We start from the raw sequence: 20,712 nt of genomic DNA, 5'->3' as shown, positions 1-20,712 counted from the left end.
AACTTCTTTGGCTATGAGGGGTTTTTTTCTTTCATTTTCTTTTTCTTTTTTCTTTTTTTTTTTTTTTTTTTTTAATTAGCACAACATTTTGGAAGCATGTTGCGTGTTTTTAAGCATATCTTCCAGCAAAGAGACTTTAAACTCAGTAAAGTAAGTTCATAAAAATAAGAAAAATTACAGTGGTTTCCAAACAAATGACCAGACCTGAACACCGTGACGCCTGAATTTGGACTTACTAAAAAACTCTACTGTTAGAGATTCCAGGTAGGAATATCAACAAAAGCATTCTGTGTCAAGCAGAGCGTACATTCTGTAGCAAAGCCGCTTAGTTTTTGCAGATGTCCAGGAGGACAGAGTGGAAACTTGGTAGCAACTTCTTAGTAATTTTACCTTGCTCTCTAATGAGTTTTTTAGCTTGTTAAGTGTGAATGTGGACATTTTAATTTGCACTGGAAACCTCCCCTGCCCAAAGTTATTCCTTTTCATACTGAACATAACGTGTTTTAGTTTATGCTGCTCCTCGTATTTTCAGCTGCTGGAGATCCATAGCAGACTCCAGAAATTTTCCAGGACATAGCCAGAAACTTGTCAAGAAAAAAATTGATGGTTGGAAGCATTGAAGAGTCATTCCCAAGGGACTGTGGAGTTACCATAGTAAAACAGTGTTTTTACCAAAATGCTCAGCAACAAAAGAGGTGGCATCACTGATATTTGAACTGTAATTTTCCATTGTCAGTTGGCGGTTGAATTTGGAAGGAACGGGGTATTTGTGACAATCTTTCAGGTATTTGTGACTATCTGTAAACTCTGGTAGATAGCTTACTGCTCTTCTATATGTGATGAAATTATTTTACAAAAAGCTATGAAAGAGCAGCCTAAAGGCCACCAATACTGAAGAAGCAAGAGCTTCACACAGAAAAAAATGCAGCTGCAAGTAAGATATAAGTAACTGCTTTAAAACAGGAGCATCTTGTAGGCCAAGTAAACCATTCCAACATCCAAAATGGAAAATTCAACTAGAAAGAGCACAGGCAGGAATGACTTTGCCTGAAAACCCAGCAACGCACAAAAGAGGAACAGGTCACACTGAGAAGCGCTGCATCCTTTTATCTGTCATGGAATGGCAACATTCCTGAGCCTTACCAGAGAAAATATGTGTATTTAAGTACTCCATTGTAAATTTTAGTTCCCTTGCTTTACTGTCAAGTTGCCCATAGACAATTACCTAAGAACACAGCACTCAGGACAGCTGAGCTTCTGCTTCCAAGGACTCACCATCTACAAAGGGAGAGCAAAGTAGTCTACAGTCAAGAGATCCAGACTCAGAAGGAATAATCTCAGATTATTCTAGACACAGATCTCTAGAAATACATGCAATGCCCCAGTGGGATCCCATCAGAAAAGATCTGAATTTTCATGGGAAAAGGTTGATACTTGTACACACTAAAGTAAACCCACCCGCCCACAAACACGGACACACACACAGACACGTACGTTTTCCAAAGTTTTTCTTTTCCTCCTTCATTAAACCAACAAAAGGATGGAGAACTTCACATGTATGCTTACATCTAGGCTAGTTCACAAGGATTACTGATTTTGAATCACTTGAACAACTGACCCAACAAAACCACTTGAGCAAATTTCCAATCATACTTTAAGCTGAGATGCTTCTGCCAGGTAAGGAGGGACACTCAAATGAACTAGTGTCAAATTTTAGGGATGAATTGAAGAGAGTCTGGTAAATAAGCAGACCAGGAGGATTAATCACCACTTATTCTTAAAAGACAGGCAGAAAGAAATCACTGCGTACTCAAAAGGTGTTGGAGTGAGGTATTTTTAAAGAACGAAAGAGGAAGACATCTTGCCAAACTTGCTCCAGACCACTCATAATACTGCCTTCTCAGGCGTGAAGAGAGAACTCCTGTGAAAGAAATCATGCTCCTTTTTTACAGAATTCATTAGTAACAAAATAATCCTAAATCCCATGTTCCTCGGCTAGTCAGACCAGTGACAAACAGGTAGTTTGCCTCAATACGTTCTGTTTCCAGAGGCACTCAATGGCTAGTGACAAACCTTTAACAAAAAACCCAGAGAGGACACTGTTCCGTAATTATCCATCGATTCTCTCATGTCAGTCTTTGACTGCAAGGAACCATGTTTTTACTCTAAGTTTGTAAAATGGGATCCTGTTCCACAACTGCAGCTTCTAGACAAATAGTATCTATTCACAATATTAAAAACAGCTGCTGGAAAGGCATCATGCTGTGGCTTACAAAAGAAACTGTACAAATAAGATGGAACTAAATAAAAGAAATACGACATGGGGCAGAAATCACAGTCCCAATCAGACAATGCCAGGACTGGTTCTAGGAAAGGAGAACTTTATTTTAGAAGAACACTAATCAGACTACAGAAAGCATGGAAAAAAACAACAGTCCCCTGAAAACATACAACGCTAAGGACAACACAATTCTAACTCTCTGGACATTGATGCCATTGACTTCACCTTGCCCATCTTCCAGCCTCTCCGTGACCTAGACTGGTTGCAATTAAACCATTTCTGAGCACATGCATTCACTCATCAGGTTAAGAGGCATTCCCTGCAGAGCAGTATATAACAAAGAGCACAGACAGAGAGTTGATGTTTTCAAACTATCGAAGACAAGTGAAGGACAAGATTCCTTAAAGCAAAAGCCTTGATTTTCACCATACCAAGGGCAACACGGTGTTAAGGACTGCAGATGATGCTGTATTTTGTTCTCACTGTTAGCCTTAGCTTTAACATTTTAATCAGCAGCGAGACCTTAACCAGAAGCCATTGCTCAAGAAGTAAAAAAGTCCTACAAATGAGGGTAAGAATTTACCTTTGCATAGGACGTTGGTTACTTGTACGTACATACAGAGACATACATTGGCCCACATATAAATATACCAACTCTGGTTCACGTATAATCCCACAGCTCTAGACACCAGCACATTTGAGGCTGCCTGCTGGTGTCATTGTTCATAGAGTCAGACCATTACCTACATCGAAGCGCTCAGCTGAGGAACAGCAAGGAACTATGCCCGTAGAGCTCCTTGGTGCACAGAGCTGGCATGAAAACTTCACCTCTCGAGTGTTCGCAGCCACATCTCAGATCACAGGTGATGTGAAAGAGAGGTTGAGCTATTGGAGGATGCCTGACTCTATGCAGCTGTAAAAGTGGATAGAAGGGCAGTCTCTGCCATTTTGTTCACTGCCCTCACAGCAGAGCTAAGGACAATCTCTGAGAATTTGCTATCTGGAATCAGCCAGATAACCTTTAATAACTATAATTTAGAATTATGGTACAGCAGTTGTTTCCAGACAGTGGTCCTGAGCAACTACAGACTACTTCCACACAATGTCTGCAGATCACAGCTAGAGACAACTGGCCTGTGACTGGAAAGGCTTCTATTCATTCTATGGAGGTTCCGGCTTCCACTGGAAAATATCTAGGTGTGCAAACCAAGCAGAGCTTTAAACCACCAAACTACAACTGAACAACAAATTACACAGCATAAAACTAATTTCTCATGGACTTTATCTTCTGTGCTTTGGGTTAGTTTCTTTACTTGATTTCCCTAAATGCCCTTAGGTATGATGCCACCCAGTATAGAAACCCCAACTGCTGAACAGGTCAAGATAATACCGTGCAACAAATGTGAGGGGAAAGTTTGAATATCTGCGATTTAAAGGGTCTGATATGGGCCCGACACCTTGCATAACAGCTCATGGTAACTGTATCTACCCACCACAGAGCTTATACCTACGCAAATAATTTAACATACGTTACTTGAACTTAGTAGCACATTCAATGATGTATAATTCTCTCTTTGAGTTGATTATAAAAGAGGAAAAGCAGAGGTTGAGTTTAGAAGAGAAAGAATGTGAAGGAAACTGAGTAAGACCACTTGTTTCTGAACTGCAGGAACAGAAGTTTTAGGAACAAGGGTATGAAAGTCACCAAAGAATCACACTGATCAACCGCCACAAAATGTCCATAGCCAGCTCTTCCTAGTGGGAAGTCCCAGTTCTCCAAAATCAGCACACTCGATATATCAAGTGTCATACAATACAACAAACAGAGAAGGACACGGAAGACATCAGTCAATCAAAGGCCACAATGGATCTGGGAAACAGGTGGGACAGGAGCTGAGGAGTGACCACAGAACAGGAACACATGACATCATGGAAGGAGAGCTACAGGAGTGGAGAATGCAGCTCCAGAATGGAGGATTTTACACACAGAACATGGGACTTGAGTCTGATTCGGCATATGGAAAGTAATTATAAACCTATCATCTCCACAAAAAAAATAGGTAGGAAAGGTTAAAGAAATCCAGGATGAACTATGTATCAGACTAGACATTGCATATCTTAGTTTTTGTCCAAAACAGAGTCAGGGAAAATAGCATTCAGTTTCTCCTGATCATCTTGTTTTCCCTTGTAAATGAGAAAAAAGAAGTATCTGGCCATTCACCAGCTGCCCTCCACCCTCATGTCCAATGACTACATTTCCTGTTACACTGTAAATGCTATGGAAGGGTGAGCCCAGTGACATTTCTGGCAGAAAAAAAATCTTTCAAATTTTTATTTACTCCCAATTCACTACTCGGGAGTAGGTTTCTGTGCAATTACTGACTTGGAAGACAAGGAAGATATTTTAGGATTGTCCCAAAGCCTTGTGATACTTGTGTGTTTCCCCTTCTGTTCAGTCCCCTAGTGGGTGACTCCATACTGTTGCACTAAAGGGGCAGTCAGACCTTCCTAACTACAGCTATTTGGAGACCCGGAGACACCAGGACTCCAGCTGCAGGTATCAGCCTGGAGTGCAAAGGACCTTTGTGGCAGAGGTTGGTGCAGCACAGTCCAGAAATACCTTCCTCTCCACCAGCCAACTCTTAGTGCTCACTGATCAGGGCTGGGAAAGCATCCTTAGAGGTTGGCCACCTTCACTGCCCTCCCCAGGGCAAATCTCACTATATGTCCAGAATAGGGCTGACACTCACGCTCCGTGATCTGAAACTTCACAACCAGACAGTTTTCACCTTTCTGTAGAGCTTCTATGAAATCCTTCATCAGAGTGGAAGTGGTGCAAAAATTAGCTGCGCCATAAAAGAATGAAGAATTTTCAAATATTTTCAATACGCAGATGCCTTGCCAAAAGCACAGTAAAGAGCCCACCATGAACACATTACAGAAATAAAAAATATTTGCTCATTGCTAAATTTCCTGGAGTTTGTTTAATGTCAGCAGTCCCATTTAATAGCAGAAATGTAAAACCCTGTGACAGCTATTGAACCCCCGACCCCTGATAGGCAGTTACCAGCTTCGCCGGGACTGGTTTTGAAATCATTCAGTCCGTTAGCCTGCATCTTGTTACAGTCAGTGCAACTGATGCAATACTATGAATCTCTTCCCCCCCCCGCCCCCCCCCCCCCCCCCCCGTACATTTTTAACTCTCTCATGCCAGCAATTATTTCACTCTTACAAGAATATAAACCAGGGCTGCTCTGTTTCTCAGGGAACATTGGGAGAACAAGGTTGCATCTAGTTTTTTGTTTGAACTAGAAAATATTTAGGAGAACAAAAAGACAGTTTTTATCTGAAACGTGTTTTCACATCCTTGAAACAGTGAGGCAGCAAGAAAGGGACTGAAAAACAGCCTGCCATTTCCTTTCCTCCCTGTATTTTGGACTGCTTTTGACCCAGCATGTGTGCGCGTGCACACTCACTCGCTTGGTCTGCTCCTTTACACCGTGACTTCATTGTAAAATTCAATTCATCTGTTCAAAGCAATGACTGAAACACTGTCTATAAAATTATGGCATTTTTCCACTTAAAAAAAAAAAAAATTAACACTTCTTCATTTAAAAGTTATTTTTAAACCTAGTTGGCCTGAAGCCAATTTTAGTCATAACTGGAGTGGAGTCGTCTTTTCCTATAATTCAATGTCTTCCTTTTCTAAAATATAGTAGTTTAAAAAAAAAAGTAGTAAAACCAGTAAATGCACAGTTTACACTTCTGTCTACACCGTTTTCCCCTCTGACGTATCAGCACAGTTTGCTTTTCAACTTACTACTATGCAACAAACCCAAACAATTCTTTACTTTTTCTAGTTTAGGAACTTAACTCGAACACAGACTTTAGCAAGCCCAGGGCAGAACCACTTACTTTCAGTTTGAATCTGGCTGTGGCACTCGTGGAGCATCACCACAGCCAGTAACTGGCTGAGTCACAGTTTATATCTGGGAGGTGATTGAAGACCCTTCAGAAACATGGCAGAATTTGAAAAAGAAAGCATCAGAGCCTTATTACAATGCAAAGACACATATGGCTTCTGGCATTATATCTGCATTTACATGTCAATAGCCAAGCAGGAGATAGGCAAACTGAGAGCCCTGTTGTTATATAGGTAGGTAGAAGGAGCATCCTGACTTCACTAAGTTCCCATTTTCCAGGACTGTCTCAAGAGACAGTAGGACATCTGGTCTTCTCAATGAAGTAGCTGATCTGGAATCTGGGGTTAGTAAAACTAGCCCCCACCTCCAAAAAAAAAAAAAAAAGACTTGAATCTAAGCAATTAATATGTCACCAAGAAGTATTTTAAGGAATAACATGCAAACTGACCTGGCAGGGAGAGTATTTTCCTTCTCCTTTCAAAGGGAATTCTGTTTTTCCCAAGAGAAAATTAAAACTAAATTACACTAACTGACTTTATATTCAGTGAATGTTCACACACGCAGTATTATCTGCACTGTGACAACTCCACTAACTGAGATGCCAATATAGGATTTATATACTTCGGTTCTACATGTTTTGTAAAGGGTATCAGCAAGCACAGTAATGCAAAATAATGAGGAGAACTTTGTAGTCACTTTATCCACAAAAACAAATTTAATCGGGTTTGTGATTTTCCAAGCTGGATTTTCTCGAGTCTGATCTCAGCATTATAGTGTTTGATCCTTCAAATTAAGCAGAAATGACTGGCTAACTCAGGGCTTACGGATGACAAAAGGAAAGGTGAATTCTTTATATTAAATATGTCACTTTGGTTTTCTGGGGTTTTTTTTGTTGGTGGTGGTTGTTTTTTTTTTTTCTGTTTTACTGTTCAAGTGCCTGAGGATTTGGAATCAAAATTTCACAAGGCCACAGCATTTACCTAATCTTTTAACCTAACAATGTTAGAAGCATAATGAAAATTGACTTCATGAGAATGTTATAGGTTTTGCTGTTGTTCTTTTCAAACAGCAAGCTCTGGAGGGCTGTTTTGGGGGGATTTTTTTTGGTTTTTCAAATGAAGCTGATGAAGATGCACAGCTCCTGTGCCTTCAGCACCCGGACTGAAGCTACAATGCTCTGCACAACCGTGCGCAATGCTCTGCTCTTCCTGCCTCTGCACAAGGCTGCCGAGGGGAGTTCAGTTTTAATATTGTAGTAGGATGGGGCTTGCCAACATGTGCTTGTTGAATGAGGTAGGTCTCCATTACCTCATTCAACACGACCCTTTTACAGATTTTATCCAACAAAGCTTTTGAAGATATATTTATCTTTAACCATGTGAGAAATCTCACTTATGTTAATGATTGTGCAACAATAAAAAGTAAAAATAAAAATGATTAGTAGTCCACTGATGATTATAAACCCTCTTCACTTCCCTTCCCCTCCTTTTTCTTAGGAACTCATTACTCCAATGTTTATTTTTACTTTTGTAAATCTAAGAGTGCAAAGCTAAAGGCAGAGGTACAAAAGCAGCCACAATCTGAATGGGTGGGTGGGTACAGGATCTTTACACGTGTATATACGACACGATCCACAGTATGAATGCCACACCGGGCAGCATTGGTAGGAGTGTTATAGCTCTGCTAGCTACCCACTAAATCTGTACCAGGACAGTAAGGAAGGATTTATGCAGCTTTGCAGCATAAAGCTGCATAAGAAGCTTTGAGAAATCATCATCCTCCTCAATCTGCCATTCCTGTCTTCCCTTGACCCCTTCTTAAAATCTCTCTTGTCACCTCTCAGGTTTACACATTTCATTTTCTAGGCCACCAGGTGCAGAAATCTCAAGGTGCTTGTGGGGTTTGAGCCCCTGCAGGCAGCTGCAGGTTCATCCTGTCTAATTGGGATAACGTAACCTCCAGAATCCAGCATGAATGACCTGTGTGAAAGAGAAGGAATGGGGACACAGATGAGGATACAAGACTTCTTACAAGAAATTGGGTCCAAGAGAAAGATGAGGATGGTTTTCTGGAGATATCTTTTGGAGTTACCTTCTGGCTGACAGCTCAGGCCAGAGGGAGAATGTTTCTGAACCTACAGCAAGAACTGCCCTTTGCTCAGAGCAAAAGGAGAGCTAACAGCTCCACCAATCTTCACATCTCACAGGTTTCTCCTATACTTGCTTACGTGTATCCTGCCTTATGCTAGTAACTAACTCTACGTCAGATGTTACTGGTCTTGACCTCCCTGGGGTGCCCCACAGCTCGGGTCTCTGGAGAACAGAGCTGGTCCATGCAACTCCTGACCTCCAGACTCTGTTTCTGCCAGCCCCAAGAGCTCTTTGGTGCCCCGTCTATACCCATTTCCCTTGACAGAGCACCTATAGTCTAACCTCTCTCCTCTGGAGATCAGATCAGCATCCACTGCAGCAGCAAAGCCTTAAGTCAGCATATCGTAAAGAAACATTATAAACATTACCTTGACATTTCAGTGTACACAGTTAACATTTACATTTCACACCACCTGCTATGTAAAGTCCCTCTCTCCATGCCATCAATACACCACTTCTCTTAACCCCTTCCCACCCAACACTAAGAGCCCCTTTCCTCAGGCAGGCCAACAAAACAGAAGATTTTTGGTGCTTCTGAGCCCAGCTACTATGGAGACAGAAGTGGTCAAAAACTGGTTAAAAATACAAAAATTAAAAGCAGACAAAATTCCCCAACCTTCAGTATATTTTAAACCCTCCTGGGTCTTTCCCAAATACCCCAGAAATGCTTCAAAGCTCACAATGAGATGCTACAGGCAATATTTCAGGGGCTACTTTCAACATTTGCTATGAAGTATCTTTGGATGCTCCAGATACATCTTCCTAAGGGTTAATACACCGAAACAGGAAGGTGGAAAAAAAAAAAGCACAAAAGCTGTACAACTTCTTTCCGTGGTATGACAAACTCTCTGTATCATATTCCAAAGTGTGAGGTGTGCAATTTCCATTCTTAAGCTCAGTAAAAATGGCATAAAAACGTACTAACCCTGGGAACTGCTTGATTATTAGTTTATCAGATCAACATCAGCAAAACTGCCTTTTTATGAGCTGCTTACTTTCAAAAAAAAAAAACCCTACCATGCATATTTCAGTTCTCCCTCTCCACACCCCACACCCTTCTGCTGCTGTCCAGCTGGAACACATCAAGGGTCTAGAAGCCAAGTCAAATGTTGACCCCACCCTCCTCCATCCATTTTAAGGCACCTTCAAAGCCAGTACACTGATCTAGTTCAGCTTCGCCAACAACGCCAGCAAATCTGTTATTTAAGACTTTAGTGCTGGGTTTTTATAACTGCCCATTAATATGAGCTTTGATGTATGGTCAAAAAATCCAGCTGTAATGAGTTTCATCAGACTGTAGTAACCTTTCCTCAGAAGGTCTTTATTACTATACCTTCATAATCTTTGGTCCCAATACTGGTTTATAGTATCATTCTTACTGAACTGCCTTAAAAAACAACGTTCAGCAACACTTAACACATCTCCTTCCCCAAAATTAGAACAAAGAGCCATTAGTAGTTTTCTAGAAGACACTTTTGCACCCCCATTTTTAACAGGAGCTTGCTGTTAAGAGTATGCAGGCAATAGTTGTGTGAACCAAAAGAGAAACCAATTTTCCTGACAAAACCCTTGAGACAGGATACGAAAGGATTTTGTAAAAGGACAGACAACTTACTCTGTTGTTCCCCTTTACAGGATGCAGCAAGGAGGAAAGAGGGGGAAAAAAAAAAAAGAAATATTAGATACATTTATTTTACATGCATTCAGTGTAACTCGTACAGTTCTGGAAACAGCTCAAACCAAATGAGGAACTGACTTAAAGAACATTCACTGGATCCTTTTAGACAGCTTCCAGGGGAGCACACATTTGCAAAGGGTTTTAAACGTTTGGCAAAGTTGTAAATTCACGCTGTTTTTCAAAATTTCCTCTCGACACAAACATTCTGATTCCACTTTTGCTTCCTTCAGAGTAAATCAGGAGCAGCTCCTGGGAAGTCAGTGGACACTAACACAAGGGAGAAGAAAATGAGGCCTGAAATGATCTAGGGATGGGATGAAAGCCAGGGGGGTTTTTGTGCGTTGGTAATACTGAACTTCCAGTACGCAAAGCAACCCACTGAACATGTCTGCTTACCCTTACACGACAGCCACTCCCTACGACATGCCAATGAACGGAAAGTTTCATGACCCAATGCTTTTTAAAAAGCAAATATTGAACTTTCAAATTAGTAATAAAAATAAGGAGATGGCATTAGGGGTGAGGGGAAAAGGAACGGACGGTGCTAGCAAGGTAAAGTGTGCAGAGTAACTTACGACAAACATCTGTGCTATTATTTTTTTTTTTAATTGTGAGTTTTGCCATGAGCTGGCATGAACAGTGTATATTATACAGTGGGAAGTCAGCCAAAATAAACACCAGCCTACAGTTGAGAAATACAGTCTGGAAAGGTTAGTCACAAAGTTGTAGTCATTTTTTTCAAAAAGAAGGTTTTTGGATGCATCAGTCCAGAAACCAAGCAGTAAAGTCAGCTGGTAAATGGATATCCCGTTTCAAAGTGAATTGGCCACAGGGTGATTTATATCAAGCAAGCTGACTTGCATATGGGTTGGAAAAATAAAAACACTGATTCGTTGCTATCCGGGTGGCTGTCAAAGCCCACGTCCTGACAAAAGCAAATCTCCTGGGGGAAAGAGGTGACTTGGCAAACTGCAAAAGAATTCGGGGGCTCATAGAGCAACACTGAGGGGTGATTAAAGATAGCTAACAAGAGAGTGAATATATGAACATGAGCGTGCATCCCCACGTGCAGAGAGCCAGGGAAGGCTGGCAAAATGACGCAAGGAAATGGAGAAATGGAGGGGATATCTGGCCTTTAATTTTTAATATATTAAGGAAATTTGTTTAGGCAAAAAGAAAAATTAAAAATCAACAACCTTAGACTTAGCTTACAGGTTTAAATTAGTAATAGAGACTTCATATTAGTGGCAGTAAGTACTGAGCCCCATTACCACTGTAATCACACAATTTTATGTAGCACTACTAAAAAAAACAACAGAAAAATCAATATTCTTATTTGAGAGATTTGCCCCTGGTGAGAATTCAGAACAAATCTCTCTAACTCAGTGACAAATTCCTACTTTTCCTGCCACTGCAGAAGGAACCCAACTAGGGGCAACTGCGTTGGGTTTTACATCAGCGTCCTCGTACGCGAGCAGCAGAACTGTTAATGAAAGCACACAGCTTAGCTTTCAAATTCCAGGCTGCGCACGCAGCTCTGGCAGTTACAGAAAGCAGGCCAGCTTCACCACTGCAATGCTCCAGGTTTACAGCACCATTAATCTATTTTTCATTTCTAAGCAGCAATTTTTCAGCTTCTGGTGCCAAAGCTTTGGATACTCAAAGTTACCAGCTGTGACTCGCACATGAAAAAAGCGCGAGAAGATCAGCCTGGGAAGGGGCTAAGGTACCTCTTTGCCTTTTTAACTCCGGGATCGCAAAGCCAGGGGAAGCACCGAAGTAAACGCCAGTTGCTGCCATTTCCTGGCAGTCTCTCTTACGCAAAAACACAGTCTCTAAATCTTCGAAGGAGAATAAAAGACTTGGGGGGGAGAGTGTCTCTAAAACTATTTTATATTGTCAGAGGAAGGGGTGAAACTGAGGAGTATGCACAGGATTTTAATGAAACACTGCTAATTTTTATTTAAGTTCCATTGGAGCTCCTAAGGTAGCCTGGACCTTGGAGCTTTTGCTTTGCATAATTCAAAACCTTAACAGCAGACTTGCAGTTCACATTTGGACCTCTTGTCCTGTAGGAACAAAGTGCTTTGCAAGACTAGAGTAGCATCAAGCATCTTTCCTGAACAGCTTGATATACTACTGGGTGAACTTCAAGCTACAGGAGTCTGGAACAATACTATTCACTCTTTCTGTACTGTAAAGACAATTCCAGCTCAAAGGAGAACTGAATTTTGACTCCCTTCTACTTTTGCCTTTCAAGGAAGTCTCTCATCTTGTGTCTAAGGCTCCTTTGACAGACCAACTTTAAACAAAAAAAAAAAATTTCTTCACAAACATCTTTTGAATACAAAATATCTTTAGGGGGAAGGGAGAGACAGAGGAGAAGTTTAGAAATCCAATTAGTCTGGGCTTGTTTAAAGATAAAGTACCAGATATATGAATATGATAAACATGTCATAGAATGCAAGATTAAACCAGAGGCAACAACATGCTGTTTTGACATCATTAAAACCTGAGTAAGAAAACAAAACAATACACTATTTTGATCCTAGTAATTAGTTAGGTAACCTCTCAAAACTAATCATTGTAAAATGACTTCTGATGGTCTTAGGTAAGAACTGGTCTACTGGGACAGGCAACATACTGAAGAGTCATCAAAAAATTTTTTTTTAAAAAAGGGTAGTGTCTCAGATACCTGGTAAGTCTCCTGCTAAATTTATATTTGACCTATTTTTAAAAAAATCATCATCATCACTGTTTATTCCTACAATAACTGGAGAATCCAGAAGTTCAAGGATTCTCTGATTTATCTATTTATGGTAGTCTTGAAACTTGGTACGAAGAGAGGAAGCTGAGGGTTGTTTGTGTGCACAAACAGCAGCTGGAGATGCAGACAGAATTATACTGGAATTCATGCAGGTATCACAAGTAGAAGGGAAATATGAGGAAGAGAAAGATGAAGATGACAAAAGATGGCACAAGACCCTGGACTCAAGGAACGTGGCCTTCCCATGGAAAACAAGCAGGAAGAACAACAAATTCCATCAAAATCAAAGCATCATTTCTCAGAACAGATCTTCCACTGAAGGAATCTAGCGGACCAGCAGACTTACTGAAGAAAAGGGGAACCATACATTAGAGAAACTTTCAAAAGCTTTAATGACAGGTATTTTTTCTAAAGGTAGCCTTCTCTCTGGACACACCCCCTCAAACCTCCACTCGACATTAAATATCAAAATAACAAAGTCCAAAAAATACGAAATGGTAGTTGGGCATATTCCGTTTCCCACCTTTCAGTCTTTTCTGTTAAATTAATAGAGGCTTTTTTTACTGTATCCTGTTCAATTTGCTTCACATGATGATTAGCTGAGTAAAACTGCCTTTGGAAAGGTTTAGTGTGTGTTTCATACACAAAAAAAACCCCATGCAATGAATCAGTAAAATAAATACACATGATTGCGTGGAATGCTTCTGCCAGTTCTGTAATACAGAGCTTGAGGGAATAAACGCTTCAAAGCACATCTTCACCTTAGGAGACACTAATAGAAACAATGAAGCTCAGGAAACCCCAAATTGCTCAACGCTTTTACTACACAGATCCAATGAAAAACACTTTGGAAGATCTGGTTTGTGGGTTGTTTTTTTAACATTGAGGTTTGATGCACAAATTGATCTTAAAATATTTCATTATGAATATTTCAAAATTACCACAGAAAAATACAATGAAAAGGCTACCATTTCTTGAGATATCTGCAGACACTGTGTTTTCCCAGATGATACGATCGTTTTTTTCTGACTCAACCAGAGCAGCTACTGGAATACTAGTGAGCAGTTTAACTTACTGAGGATTTATCAGGATAGACACCGGCTCGTAGGAGAGATGCCTTCCAGCTATCCACCTCCTCTTGGGAGTCACAGGCTAGCTCAAGGAAACGGTAATCCTTGTAAACATTCCTAGAACAAAGAGCACCACATTGTAAAACTAGCATTTTACTACTCTGTATCATGCACACAACATTTTAAATTAAAAATCCTTTGGGATCAGAAATTACTTGGTAATTGTTTTGGACAACAGAGTTTATGGGACAGGTGCTTGTTTAGTAATTACATGGAGTACTTAAAAATATGTTAGAATGCTACAGCACAGCTCTGGAAATAATAATCATCTGAAAGCACCGTGAAACTACTTAAAATTAATTTTCCAGCTTTTGCCAAAATGGGGCACTTTTAGGAAAAAAAGGCTGTTTTGATGCAGAGGACAAACACGTAAGACACGCCAATAAAACTGCGTGTCTTGTGACTGGTTGTACTGTAACCAATAAATATCAAAATAATTAACAATGCAACTTTTTCCCATGTTAGGTCCTTTCAGTGCATTATATACCCTTCTTAGCCTTTAGACATCATCAGTAAAAGGGAAAAGAAAACAATGATAATCACATCTTTTCAATGAACAAAACAAACCTCTGATGTCTCCCGCCACAGTAAGAAAACTGGGACGTGTTTAAATAACACGTCTTGCAGGTAATTCATATAATTAGATAAATCACTTAATGGAAGAAAAGAGACAGGAGGAAAAATACATAATATGCAGGAAGGTGGTACTTGTAAATTCTCCAATAAACAGAACAGATTTTCCCCTTATGGTTTAGCCATTAGTTTCCAAATTCTAACTCTATATACAGACCAGATCGCTGTAAATTTGTTAGCCAACAGTCTTTTTAGGAAGGGCCACAAGTTTAGCTGACAAGGGTTAGGAAACCACGTTTTGCTAGATCTTAATGGCTGCACAAGAATCAGCCTTCCATCGCAGCCGGGCTGTTTTCTTTCCTTAGCAAGCTATGGGGAAGGGTGAGTGGGGATGGGGAGGGGGGTTGATGATTATTTCACTTTCAAAGCCAGCAACGACAAGGGGTCCTTTGGTTTCATTATGCAACTACAGAGGTCATTTCTGCCACATTTTGAGGGGAAAAAATTTGAATATGCTATAGGACCAGGAAATAAAGCTATGATCATCACTGCCGAGACAAATCTCTTTAGCATTCAGGGCCTGGTGGGATTTCACCGTCACACTGCTGGAATACAACCAACTTGATGTAATTCCCACTCACAGAAGTGCTTCTCCCTTACAAACTATGTCACCAGAGAGCTCCTAGCCTGGCTTTCGAGAGGTAGTCTCAGGAAACAGATAAAACACAGGTAGAAAAATTGTAATGGAACAGTAAGCATTCATGCCTGAGCATGAAGCAGCCATGACACCTAATCATTAAATTATCAGCCGTGAAACCACACTATAGCAACCAGAGCGTACCCACCTCTGAATAGAGGGAAATCGGGTATTTTTAGCAGGCTTATAGATTGCAGAGAATAACGGACATACTCAGATTTCCTTATGTTGGTGACATAATTCTCACCAATTTCAGTGGCTGCAGCCGAGCAGCCAGGCAGGCGTGCTCAGCACCGGGCTTGCACTGCTCCTTGCAAGCATCCCGATCGGAGATGCCACGGGAGCGTGCTTCAGTGCCGCTCAGGGCAGCACACCTGCGCTTCCTTCCCGGAGAAACCAGCCCGCAAAGGGACAAAGAGACACTAAAGGGTCACGTCCCATAGTTCAGGCAAAGCCACCGACAGTATGAATGATTGAAACCTCTATGGATTTTTTTGATTAGAAATTTAAAATGAAACCTTTTTTTTCTTCCCTGACTCCAAATGTACTAATCCTGCCTTAAGGCAAATAATAGCCTGGATGACCTCCTCAGATGCCGTTACCTTAAACTGATGACAAAACACTTGAATTATATTCAATTTGCAATATTGTGGAATTCCAAGTCAACTTTTACTGAACAAAACAAAGAACTCAATAAAAATAAATAGAAGCAAAATGAGATCGCCAGAGGAAAAAAAATGCTTTAATTTATTGTTAGGAGAAACTTTTACTGAGATAAGTTTTTTGGCTAAGTTAACTAAGCAGCTATAACTTTGAAGAAATAGGAAGCTGAAATGGTAAAAGGGTACTCTCAGAAGAGGACTAAAAATAACAATAGAGCAAATAAAGGCTGTAAAACATAGTGATAGGGAAGTTCCAAAAATACTTATCTGCAAGAGCAAAACAACATGACACCAGCTTGTGAAAACATTTTTTCAGGACTGTCATGTTATATATTAAACTTTTTGGCATTTTGTGACTTGCTACATGAAGCGTAGCTGTAGGAGAAGGGATTTTAGCGAACCGCATTGAACAGATGGGAGCTGGCAGTCCTGCATTCCTGTCTCCGTATCAAGACTTTTCACAGGTCTAGGGACACCTTATGGCCATGCAGCTGATGTCTCCAGCTCCCCGAGGCCGCTGTCCCTGTAGTATCTGAGAGCTCCACCATTTTAGTGTAGCTAATCTTACCCCACCACCACCGCAAAAGACACAAGTTTTAGCATAAGTGAGGAACTGAAGGATGTACACCCTGAGCCAGAACTCATAGGAAGCTTACAGTAGAGTAGGTAAATGGATGCTTGCCTCCCAAATCAGCTTCCTTGCTACCAGACTTCCTTTGTCTTTCTTTCTTCCAGAAAGGCTGACAGGCACAGGAACTTTTCAAAGGAAGAAAAGCCAAAGTAACTTCTGAAAAGAGTGTGTCCTTTTTCTGTTACTAGTGGAATCTTACAAAAACACATTAACATGTTTTACTCATTAGGAATCCACTGGCGTCTCATGGAAAGCTGTAAAAACGTTCTTGAAAACATTCAGATTTTCTGTCTTCTTCTCTCTTCCACTTTTTAAAATTGCTGAAGATACGAGCACAGAAACAGTTGCTCCTCAATCCTCACCTCCTTACTCCAGATGGAACACAGTGAGGTCATGTTCTCATTGTCATCTCTATAGCAGCTAAATGGGATGTTATACATAAAAGAGAATGATATAACACAGGATACCGAGAAGCAAAAAGATAACCCCTCAACAATACAAATCTTGTCGATATTCAGGCATCTTTAAATCTAAGGGACTGTAGAAACAAAACAGATACATAAATAGGAACATGTCTAGAAGTACAGTTTGTGTGCAACATTTCCTTTGAATATTTACCATTTAAAAAATGTGAACACATGAACGGGGAAGCGGTGTGCAAAGCTATATGCATATACTACATCTACCTATGCTGCTTCCTCCTGTGGAGTCTCATCATTGCAATTTAATATCCTGAGAAGTACATGAAAATATATCTATAGTGGCATTACTGGAAATTAACATAATACTACTTTTTTTCCAGAGTGAAAAAATATGAAGAGTTACTATTTGTTGTCTGCAGATTTTACTATACGCTAGATAAATGAACCTCAAGAACTGCATTCCAGGAAAAACACAACATAATCGCTTATGGAGATGAACAGACAATTGGACTAAAAGCATCATTTCTGATTCCAGAATGGTTCCACACTCAAGACATACCTTTTCTAGGCCAGGACCATTACCTGAAAGTCCATCAGACACCCAGCTGTAACTTTGCTTACCCAACAACTTCTTCACTTTATTATTATTACTATTGTTTCCAGCATACTGGATTCCTTTCCCCCTTTTCAGGGCCCAAAGTGAATTTTCTAATGCAGAAATGACCTTTACATTGTCCATGGGTATTTCTTTAACCCCTCCTGTACTGGAAGAATCCTAACATGAAAATGCAGGTATGGAGTAAGGTATTTGAAAGCGTACGAGAGGAAATGGAGAAGTGCCAGATAAACTTGAAGACTGAGCCCAGCTGCGAGTTACTGAGATTCCTGCCCCACTAGTCCTGAAGCCTGCGCTGTCAACATTGCATAGAGGAGGTTTGATTGCCTATAAAACAGGAGAACTATACAATCCAGGACCAACAGGTGAATAACACACAACTGAAAATCACAAAGAACAAACTTTGTAGTTGCCTGCTACAGTGGAGACAATACCAGTAGGTTTCCCTCAACAGTGGTTGCACATCAAAACTGCTTGCTGTCTGAGCAAACTCAACTGCGAGACCTCAAGATGTATAGTACCTCTTGCAATTTCTTAATACTAAGATAAGGTTAAATATTTATCTCCAACAAACCTGGAAAGATTTTAAGGGCAACCACTGTAGACACATTACAAACCCAGTTAATATGCGTGCATATCTATTAATGCATATCCATACATGAACCATAAGCATAGACAGCTTTTAGACTGAGTTGGACCTGGAACGTTTCAGTAGACAAAGACGTACTGTATGTGCATGCGATGTTTTTATATAGAGAGAAAATACAAACCAAGATTAAATGAAGATGCATTTATTCTTGCCTATATGGGAGGAGACAGAACAGCAATTACAGAGCAAGAATATTAGTGAAATTTGTAGAATTGTGCCTATAAGCCATTTTAATCCTCCAAAGAACACAAACCCACATTTAACTTCAGCAGTCGCGCTGAAACAAGCGAAGCTGCTCACAGGACGAAAGATAAAGGAATATCTTCTTCTACAGGGATTTCAAACAACCGCGCTTCTCATCTTAAATGATCTTTTGGTAAACATCTGGTCTTTTTATTAGGATGCAAGCAGAATTAAAATGAACATTAGAAATCTAGAACCAAATGCAAATCGGCCCAATTTTATTCCATGAAAAACACAAAAGATTCAAAATTCTTAGATATTTCTTATTTGATTGAAACTGAAATCATACAGAAAATGGGTTTCATAAATAGTCACCTAAAATGAAAAAGGGAGAAAATAACAGAATTCGGATACTCCAGATATACATGCACAATCGGGAAAGGAAATCTTGTATGAAACCCTAGTGTATGTTCTCTACTTATTCAACCTGCAACTCCACTGTATACACTCTGCTTATTCACCCTTAGTCTTAGTCTGCCATTTTAGACACCTGTAATTCCACAACGGCTTGTTTGAATATGTGCACTATTTTTCATATAAGAAAGCTCTGCTAGAAGCTCCGCAAACCATATATTTTAAAGAAACAAAAATGACCATCTGCTGTGAGTTAACAGCAATGACTAACATTTTCTATCAAGGCGTGCCATTTCAGATCAGTCCAATGTGAATGCTAATTAAAATTAATTACATATGTCGCTGAAGATTTTTTTCTTAACATCCAGAAAAGCCAAAGATACAATCTCTGAGACAATGTCATGAAATAATAGCGCTTGAGGATTTTCCCACCTAACTCATGTAAGTAGTCTCCCAGAAGTATAAGGATCTTTTCAAGTTCACACACACAAATACACACACAAACCCATGTAATTTTAGGGTGAAAATGAATAGGAGATATGCTGATCAGTATATAGCCAAGCCTAGACAATGAAGTGTCTAGAGTTCTATATGTAATTCAGAACAGAAATGCAGCCAAAACTAACATAACACAGGCCAAAATCTGCAGCAGTAACAGTAACTGGCACTACAATATTCCATAACTCCCCGGAGAAGAAGGTTTGATCCTTTTCGTGGTGAGGGATGGAAGCCTGTTTTGGAACCTGCCTTGGGGCCACACAGACGCAAAAGCTGCTCGCAGCTGTAAGTCCCTCATCACGCGTGGAGGGAGCACGTCTCCTGCTCCAGCCCTGTGCTGCTCTGGATGGGGCAGCGGGACCCAGACCTTGCTGGGTCACAGTCAGCAAGTCCTGCAGGCCAAGTCAAGTTCACCAGCCATGACGTAGCCCATGCTTACAACACCTGTATCTCTGGCAGGTGTCACTAACGTTTCAGATCCCACACAATCGCTTAGGGAATTTTCTTCAAGTACAGTGTAACTATCATATTTAAGGTGTGGGTTTGGCACTGCTGTTTCCTTTCCCTGAGAACCCCTTTTTGCTCGGTACTACCAGTTTTAAACCTCAATACCTCCACCACCTATCCACTATATTATGTTTTACTTATCATACAAAGAATTCTTACCAATAATGATAAGAAGGAAATAGTCCAGAAAAAGAAAACCAACCTCTTTTTTTTTTTTTTTTTTTTTTTTTTTTTTTTAATGGAATGGACTTGGGGGATAAAGGCTAGTTATTCCTTGGGTTTGTATATTTTTCCTATTCTTAAATATTGTACTCACCAGCATCTTAGAAGTTTGTTTACAAATGTCAGAAGCTTTTTTCTGGATTAAAGTTGTGGGGGTTTTTAATTAAATAGGTTCTCATTCTTCCATTTCTAACAGAGAGGGCTCTGAATAGCTTACAGTCCAGCTCTTCCTGCGGCTTAGCTTTCTAAGTAATTCAAAAACAGCAACTAAACATACATCTCATCTTAGGCTTTCTCCTTTAGCCTGGCTTCCATCCAACACCTCCTCTGACCCGGTCTCCTTTCACTAGTTCCCTTTATTTTGGCTCTTGCCCAATTTCCCTTATATATGGATAGCAGTTAACCAGTTGCTGTCCATAAGACAAAATTCAGTACTTAAAGCTCTAGTGCATTCGGAGTCCCAGAGAAGAGTTGTGTTCCATCCCCTTCTAGAGCAACGCTCAGCCAACAGCATGCACCCAAAATAAATCCCGTTACACCTTTCACTCAGTAGACATAGCGTACTTTCCTGGGTCCTACTACACAACACAGTTTCTTGTGCAATATGATTCCGGACAGTCACGGTGTACTCAGAAGCCAGTAGCTCAAATTCATCATCTGGCAATTCTATTTTCAGTTCTATTGTGTGCCCTCAAAACTTCCTTTTGAT

At 40.3% G+C, this 20,712-nt stretch overlaps 1 protein-coding gene across 3 annotated transcripts in view; it reads right to left on the bottom strand.

Moving 5' to 3' along the window:
• Positions 1 to 20,712, bottom strand: part of DNM3 (dynamin 3) — a 183,257-nt gene that overhangs the window by 42,953 nt on the left and 119,592 nt on the right. For all 3 annotated transcript variants that reach the window (XM_068416886.1, XM_068416884.1, XM_068416885.1), the window contains one exon: positions 13,875 to 13,986. In XM_068416886.1, coding sequence (XP_068272987.1) covers positions 13,875 to 13,986 — 112 coding nt within the window. The remainder of the gene's footprint in view (positions 1 to 13,874; positions 13,987 to 20,712) is intronic.

Source organism: Nyctibius grandis, chromosome 21 (assembly GCF_013368605.1).
Source record: "Nyctibius grandis isolate bNycGra1 chromosome 21, bNycGra1.pri, whole genome shotgun sequence".
In the NCBI taxonomy this organism is placed as follows: domain Eukaryota; kingdom Metazoa; phylum Chordata; class Aves; order Nyctibiiformes; family Nyctibiidae; genus Nyctibius; species Nyctibius grandis.
The sequence above is the reverse complement of the archived record's forward strand: the minus strand, read 5'-3'. Positions and strand labels throughout refer to the sequence as shown.